The sequence below is a fragment of the Terrapene carolina genome, unplaced genomic scaffold (assembly GCF_002925995.2).
Source record: "Terrapene carolina triunguis isolate 2854851 unplaced genomic scaffold, T_m_triunguis-2.0 Scaffold136, whole genome shotgun sequence".
NCBI classification, from domain to species: Eukaryota; Metazoa; Chordata; order Testudines; family Emydidae; genus Terrapene; species Terrapene triunguis.
In genome coordinates, this window is record NW_020664487.1 from 3613880 (window position 1) to 3622752 (window position 8873).

The 8873-nt window shown below is 42.1% G+C and overlaps 1 protein-coding gene across 1 annotated transcript in view; it reads right to left on the minus strand.

Moving 5' to 3' along the window:
- The window catches only part of SHROOM3 (shroom family member 3), a 237435-nt gene extending 236211 nt beyond the window's left edge, over positions 1–1224 (minus strand). Inside the window, exon 1 of the mRNA XM_026653361.1 lies at positions 1060–1224. Coding sequence (XP_026509146.1) covers positions 1060–1224 — 165 coding nt within the window. The remainder of the gene's footprint in view (positions 1–1059) is intronic.
- Between the last annotated feature and the right edge of the window lie 7649 nt (positions 1225–8873).

Consider the following 8873-nt stretch of genomic DNA (forward strand, 5'->3'; position numbering starts at 1 on the left):
TTGAGAACCACAAAAGGTACATTTTTCTAAAGCATTTAAGTCCCATTTTCAAAAGTGACTTAGACACTTGTGAGTGAATAGGACTTAGGCCCTCAGGGACAGATTTTTAAAGGTATTTAGGCACATAAAGATTCAGATAGGTGCCTAAGGGGATTTTTACTTTTGAATATCTCATGAGACACTCATCTAAATATTTAGGTGCTAAACCCTATTGACTTTCAATGGGATTTAGGCTCCTAAGTGCTCAAGTCCCTTTTGAAAATGGGACCTAAGTGCTTTTGAAAATGTTACCCTAAATATATTTGCCATCTATGCTATCAGTTACCTGTAGGTTCATATTGCATTCCTGAACAATAGTAATTTAATTCCAGAAGTACCACATTTCATAGGTATTTAGTAAATAGGAGAATGCTGGGGTGGATTTTTAAAAATTGCTATGTATATGTATACTTTGTGTGTGTGTGTGTGTGTGTGTGTGTGTGTGTGTGTGTGTGTGTGTGAGAATAGTCACACACGTGTATGCATATGTATATTTATATACACATACATACCCAGAACTATTTACTACACTTTTCTATTTTTTTCCCTTCAGTTCTGATTAGCTGAAACAATATCATGTGACCTAAAATGTTTTCTCGCTAGTCAATTCACAAAAGCAGGTAACGGCTCACTGAACATGCTCAGATGCACCATGATTTCATGGTACAAGATGGCTGGTGCAGCACACAAAAAGAAGATTCACCCGCTTGCATTTTAAAAGAAACTACGATGAAATGAATAGAGCCTCTTTCTGAAAGCAATAGTTCCTGTCTTTTGGACAGGAAAGTTACTTTGATAGCTTAACAATGCCCTTAGACTTCAGGCATTACAATCAACAAAAGGATGTCCTGGACACCTAGGGATTTCAATAGGAGCTAGAAGTGCTCAGCACTTGCCAGGATCAGTCCAAACCCAGGAACAATTCCACCATGCAGGAGGCAATATTTTACAAATATTGCCCTGGAAACCAGGCATTTCTGCTAACTTCTTTGCATCCTGATTTAAAACAAACAAAAGTACCTTGGAGATGATTAATGGTTCCCCATGCTCCAGTCCGCCTTTCAGAGTGAATCCCCATGGAGCTCCTCCTTGAAGCAACACCTCCAGATAAATGTATCTTTCTTTATAGGTTATGCTGGATTCTGAAGAGGCTATGCCAGTGGCAGTATTGTCTAGCATCCTCATCTTTATAATCACATACTCATTCAGCCACAAATCCCACTGAAGCAATCACAGAAGAACAAGTTGAACTGCCCCCAAGTCCACTACGAGTCATCCTTAAGCATGTGAAACCCTGGGCTGTTTGGGGAGAGGCTTCTGACACAGCAAGTTTCTCTTCTGAGTTGAAGTCCAGGGTCCTGTGTTGGAAAGTCTTCACGCCAGCATTTCAGCATGTTGCTTTTCCTTCAGAACTCACTGAGTCCTTGCCGGCATTTCAGTATTGTGTCTTTCCCATCCCAAGTACTCCTTGGCAGGATACCTTTCTGAAAATTATTACTCCTGCCCTTATCATTTCAAACCTGTGTGTTTTACGTAAATTGGACAAAAGAAAAAAAACTATGTAGGTTTATAACCACTGGCCAGTAAATTGCCAAAATCCGAACGAATGCTTCATTTGTGATTGATTATCAGTCTTTTCTTCCTTTCTGTGTGTGATTTACCATTATAATGGCCTTTTTGCCTCAGTCCATTGCACTAAAAGAATGAAAGCGTCTTCTCCCTCTCGCTCCCTCTCTCCTGCTCACTTCACAATTTTCTGACTTGTCAAAAAGAAAAAAAAAACGAGGGGGGAGAAAGCCCAGACCAAAAAAGCATTTCCGTGTGGTTTTAAACTTGAAATTACTTCCCATGTCTTGAATTAAAAAGAACTAGAGTCTACAGGGCAAACAGGAAAGGCAGGTGAAATTAATCCCTTGAAAAAATGTTAAGATGATAGCTGAGTTCTTTTCACTTTCCGGGCTTTCCCAGATGATCTGCCAAAGTTGCGGCAGCTACTGCTGCTCAGAGGGAGAGCGGGGAAGTGAGAGTAAGCTGGATTAAGGCAAGGGGAGGCAATGCTGCCCATTTCTGCACAGCAAGCATGGAGCTATGGAATGCAGGGTGCAGGATCTGGTGCTCCCATTTCCATTGGCGCCAGGTTCGTATAATTTTTGGTGGTGCCGAGAACGGGTCCAAGTCCCGCCTCCCCCACACCTGCCTTGTAAACCGATCTATATTTTTTTAAATAATGTAAAAATGGACTGGAAACAGTAAGCGTTTAGTTTACCTATGGCTTGTCATGCAGGAGGGGGACAGTCTGACCCAGAGTGATTTCTGATATGTTTACATATTAGTAGCTTCTCTGTGACAAGACCTCAGTTGTGAATTCGCTGGGAGCTAGTGATTGGATATTACATCATCAAAATGCACAGCCCACCAACCTGAAAATGGCTCCGGATGATCAGGACCAAATTCTCACTTAGTTCCACCAGCTGCAAATCCTGTGTAACCTCACTGAAGTCATGGCGAGAACTACTGTTAAACAGGTAGAAAAGTGAGATAAGATCAAATAGTTACCTGCAGTTGGTTTGTTGCCTTTGGAGCAGCCAGAATCACATCAACATTTGGATCTTGCTCCCTTGTTAATGCAGCTGTGTATAATTTAAGCTGTAAAATTTCACTCTAAAAGAATGACAATTCTTGGGATATTAGAGAGACAAGGTAATATATTTTACTGGACCCACTTCTGTTGGTGAGAGAGACACACTCAGGAAGAAGAGCTCTGTGTAAGCTCGAAAGCTGTTCTCTCTCGCCTTCGGAAAGTATTACCTCACCCACTTTGTCTCTCTAATATCCAGGGACCAACATGACTACAACAACACTGCATACAATTCTTGGGATATGCAGAAATACCTAGCAACCCAGAGATCTGATTTCCACAACAATGTGTAGGTGTGGGCAAACATGCTATAAACAGCGAGTTATCTCCACCTTTTATATAATCCTGGTCAAAGAAAGATAAAATGTTACTTTACACATTGAAAATGATCATTTCAGTTAAAATGAATGGGCCAAATCTTCATAGAATCATAGAATCATAGAATATCAGGGTTGGAAGGGACCTCGGGAGGTCATCTAGTCCAACCCCCTGCTCAAAGCAGGACCTAATCCCAACTAAATCATCCCAGCCAGGGCTTTGTCAAGCCTGACCTTAAAAACCTCTAAGGAAGGAGATTCCACCACCTCCCTTCACCTTTCAGCGGGTGTAAATCTGGAATAACTGTATTGAAGTCAGTGGAGTGATAAGGATTTACAACCGCTGGGGATCTGGCCCACAATTTCCACATGACTTTGTCTTTTTAAAGTTTGCAAAACCACAATGCCAGGGAACCACATCAGGCCCATGCTCCTTGACCATGTCAATCTGAATTCTGTTGCTTGATTCAGGATGGCAGAAAATGTTTATGCTAATCACTAGACTGTTGTCTAGTACAAATCCTTCTAAAAAAGGAACATTCAACCCTTTTTCAATTCAGTTACAGAAAAAGAATCCAAAGTCTCAAATAGTAACCATTTTTGTTAGCTTACCTATGGCTATATCCTCAAATAGCTGGAGTACCTTGGCACTACCTGTCACTCCAAGCAGGAAATGTCTTTAAGAGCAAGAGGATCCAACAGCCAAATCACCTGCCGAAATGGAGCCAGGGTGTTCTTGGTCAGGCTGTGAAACAAAAGACCTAGCTCCAGTAATTGTGTTGATAAAAGTAAAATAATGAACTTGATTTAAATTTTTGCAGGGGTTGAGAGGTGTAGAACATAGTTTTGAGTACAATAGTGTCAAAGTTCAATTTCATAGGCCTAATGCAATGGAACAGACTCCAACGAGAAACTGCAGAATTGGAATTAATTTGCAAACTGGACACCATTAAATTAGGCTTGAATAAAGACTGGGAGTGGATGGGTCATTACACAAAGTAAAACCTATTTTCCCATGCTAATTTTCCCCCCTACTGTTACTCACACCTTTTTGTCAACTGTTGGAAATGGGCCATCCTGATTATCACTACAAACGTTTTTTTTTCTCCTGCTGATAATATCCCACCTTAACTGATTACTCTTGTTATAGTTAGTATGGCAACACCCATTTTTTCATGTCATTTGTGTATATATATCTTCCTACTGTATTTTCCACTGCATGCATCCGATGAAGTGGGTTTTAGCCCACAAAATCTTATGCTCAAATAAATTTGTTAGTCTCTAAGGTGCCACAAGGACTCCTCATTCTTTTTACTGATTTCAGTATTCAGACTGAATGATCAACCCCCAAATCTCTAATCAGTCAGACCACTGCCTCCTGTATATGAATTGCTGCTGGTTGCTGTAACTCAGTGTCTAAATCCATGACTAACATTCCAAGTTTCTTCTCCAAACAATCAGTGTAACTAACATCCTAATATTCTCTGCATTGATTTGACCAGATGCATTTGTTTCACCAAAGCCATGGCGCCACCTACAGGTAGTCTATAGCTAGTGCAGTGATTTGACAGCTCCATCAGGGCTCATTCCTGATCTTATCAATTCACAATTGTCATAACTGGCTTACGTAGCACAAGGTTTATTTACCTTATATTTTATTTATTTTTATTTAAAAAAAAAGAAAGACTCTAGAACAATTTTATTGAGCCTAAAAGCAATATCACATCTATAAATATAAAAGGACATACAGACTGGAAGAGAAAATAGCATAAAATATTAGGTCCTCACTGTGGAAATCAATGGGAGGTGCACCATTATGATATAATTAACTCTGTGAGGGCTCTGTGAAATTCTGGCTGATTTTAGGGTTTGCCCCATGACCAAAACTCTGTGCAGCAGTAAGGAAATGTAGTAAACCAGATGGAGGCAGTTGAGATGGAGAATTTAGTGTTTTCAACTTTAAATAAAATCAGGAGGACTTTGTGAGAGAGAAGTGCTGCCGGTAAGAGGCGTCATTTCAGAAAAAATGTGTGTGTGTGGGGGGGGGGGGAGAGTTGTGTCATCATAGAGAACATTATATGTTATTTTATTATATCCTGCAACTTTGGGGGGGCGGGTGACAGAGATGGAAGTTGAGCATTTAAACCTATGAAAAGTGTGTGGGAGACTGAGAGACAGGGACAAACCAAGGCCTGGAGGGGGCAACTGACCTCCTTGTCCCATAGCAAATGATGCACCTGCTGCTGGTCAAGCTCTGGTGGTTTATGGAAGCTGCTGCAGACCAGCTGTCATGTTCTGGACACGGACATAAGTAAGCTTGGAAAGATTAGACTTTAATCATCGATAAATGTCAGTAAACGTCGATTTCACCATCCACACACAAACCAATGAAAAACTATTTTCATCCATAATCAAAATTTACAAGAGGCAAAGTAAGAAAAATGCTTCTTGAGAACTTAGAGTTTGATTTAAGAATATTTACTTTATATATTTCAACACATGATATTGATAATTTGTGGTTTAATGGTTATAAAGCTTTAACATTTTGAATCTCAACATCTATGGTCATTAAATGATTATTAACTGACTCCCACCATATTTCCCGCAACTTTGAACAATACCAGCAATACCAGCTGTTTTAGAAGAATTCTGACGTATTTAGGTTCTTATACTACCCTCCTCACCATAGTATCTGAGTGCCTTCCATTACAGCAATAAACAACGTGACTAACATCTGTCATTTGCGGCTCGTTCTGCCCTTCATTCTCTCCCTCAAGGGAGAATTGTGTGGGCCGTGTGCTGTTTTATTTTGCGAGGACGGTTTTTATTTTCTAGCTGTACATACACCTCTACCCCGATATAACGCGACCCGATATAACACGAATTCGGATATAACGTGGTAAAGCAGTGCTATGTGGGGGGCGGGGCTGTGCACTCCAGTGGATCAAAGCAAGTTTGATATAACGCGGTTTCACCTATAACACAGTAAGATTTTTTGGCTCCCGAGGACAGCGTTATATCAAGGTAGCGGTGTACTATTCTGTGTTAAGTTAGAGAAGGCAATGCTGAAGAACTGCACTTTGCACTTGTAGCAGAAGGTGGTGAGGTTTGTGATGGTCCTGAGTTCCTGTGGGAGTTCATTCCACAATCTAAGACCAACCTCCAGGAAACTGTCCGCTGCACAGACAAGACTTTACCCCGAGGGTAGAAAGTTCCACTGTGTCTGAAGAGCAAAGTGATCAGCCATGGTCTTTATCTTGGAGCTTTTAGTGAGCACCTTAAAGTTACAGACTGATCTCTTGAATTTGCTTGTGTTAACACTGAATTCTTCTTCCATTCACTTAGCTTGGTTAGGTCCCTCTGAAGCTGTTGACAATCTTTTCTGGTCTTGACTAACCTAAATAATTTTAGGTCCTCTGCAAATTTTGTCACGTTACTACTTCAAGTTCAGGGGAGATATCTCCCAACATTCTCTGTTGATAAAGTCTGATGCAAAAAAATCCTTTAGCTTCTTAGCAATGCCTTTCTCTTTCTTAATTGCTCTCTTTAGCCCCTAGTGATCCAGCAGACCCACCGGCTTCCTGCTTCTGGTATACTTCACAGATGACATATTTCATAAATTCTATATTTGTGTTATACCTTTAGCTATTTACTCCTCAAATGCCATTTTAGCCCTCCTAATTCCCTTCTTATATTTCCTGCAGAAATTGTGCTTTTTATTGGCTTCACTATGCTTGGATTTCCATTCACTGCAGGATTTCTGTTTGGCTCAAACAACTTTTTGGACCTTGCCACTTAGCCATACTGGTTTCCTTCTAGATCTCTTGCTTCCCTTTTTGTGCAGAGGTAGTCATGCCTTCAGAAACCATTATTGTTTTGCTAAGTAACAAAGAGACACCAATGTGCCAGTAGCATAATTGGGACTAGCTCCCATGTTTTCTGACTACCAGTCCCCGATATAACCCCTAGACCAGTGATTCTCAATCTTTTTGCATACTGTGACCCGATGTTGCAACAGAAAAAGTTTGAGAACCCTCCTCCCATCTAACCATGAACAAAAGGAAGGTCGTTGTGACCGCCTGACACTTGCTGCAACCTACCTAAGGATCATGACCCCAGCCCAGGATCTAAACCAGGGGTTCAAAAACAAAATTTCTGTGTCCGCCTTCAGAGAATCGTGTCCCAGGCACATCCTCCCTCTTTATTCCCTCCCCTTTCCTCTCCTGCCTGGTCCTGTGCCCAAACATCCTGCTCAGCTCTCTCCAACCCCCTTGCTCTCACTCTCCCAGCTTACTGCCCCACCTGCAGCCCCAGCCAACCCTTCTCTCCCCACAGCTGGGCCATTCTCCCTACCAGGCTGCAGACTCCACTCGCTGGCTTCAGCCACTTCCTCCATGCTGCCTCTGCTGCCCAGATCCTGCTCCCGTGCCATTGCCTGATGCCACTGGCCTAGCAGCATCCAGGGCACGTGCAGGGCAGGACAGTAACAGGCATCTCAGGAGCAGGCTGGCTCTCCAACCCCTTTCCGTGGGGCCTTCCCTTGTGCAACAGCTGCTGCCTGCAGAGGTGCTGCCTCTGCCAGCTCCTCCTCCTCAGAAAGTAGCAAGGATGCAGGAGTGTTCTGCTTCACATCAGGTTCTGGCACTCCCCCGATCACCTCTTTGCGCCCTCCAGAAAGGGACATGCCCCACAGTTTGAAATCCTATATGCTAAACCATGCTGCAGTTTCAGAATGCAAAAAATAAGCCCAAATTTGCAAGAAATTAATCCTTTTTTTATTATTATTTGAATTGCACCTAGGAGCCCCAGGCATGGATATTGTGCAAGGCGCTGTACAAACACAGAACAAAAAGATAATCCTTGGTCTTGTCTGCAGCGGTCCAGTGTCAGAAGATATGCAACAAACCCACTGACTCATTAGGACGACACCTCCCTCTGAATCTGAATCCTTCCTGCACTGTTAGATGTCACTTAAACGAGGCTTCGCCACCCCTGTCTATCCAGGGTTGCTCTCTGCATGTCCTCTCTGTGGTTAGGTCCCAGAAGCTTTCCCTTTCTACTGTTCAAAAGGAGGGATTCTTTCAATTGGCCCCTTTCGCATGTTCCTCCGGCTGCCCAAGGACAAGCCTGCCACGGCAGATACTCTGGCTTTGTTCTTAACACATCCCAAACAGTTACATCTTCCTCTCTGGATAATTTAGAGATAAGGAGTTTTGAACTCTCTGATGAATCTCAGCATTTATTATATATTAATTCCATTGAATACCTAGTACTTTCCTAGGGCTTTGGCTTTCAAAGACACTGAGACGTCTGTCTGATTTCCAGCTTGCACATCCATATATTAAAGGGTAAATAACATTTGAGTTGTAGATTCATAGCTTGGCCTTTAAGTTGTAGATTTTTGATGACCCACTCTTATTTAAGCTGGTGAAGGCAGCTGCCTCACTGCCAATTTGTGATGCTATTTCCTTTTGCATATCCCCATTGGCTTGCACGTTATTGCTCAGGTATGAAAGCTGACTCATTTCTTGTATTCCTTTGCCTTCTGATATAACGTGTGAATTAGGGGTTGCTGGGGCGCTCTTTGGATTTGTTTTCTCATAACTGATTATTTACCATCTTTTTTGCGATGTTGGGCCGTTTTTTGGTCTTTGCTTGCATGTTGATTGAGCTGTCGCTTAAAAGAGCTATGCCATCAGCAAAATCTAGATATGCCCATGTATTGTTGTCGAGCCATGTGATGCTGTGTTGTGTCCAGCGACATGGTCTAATTCTGCTCCTGTGAAGTCAGTGAAGTTTTATCATTTACTTCAAGGGAGCAAGATTGGATCCCAGGTCCCCAAATGCATATGGAAACATATCATGGGCCAGATCCTCAG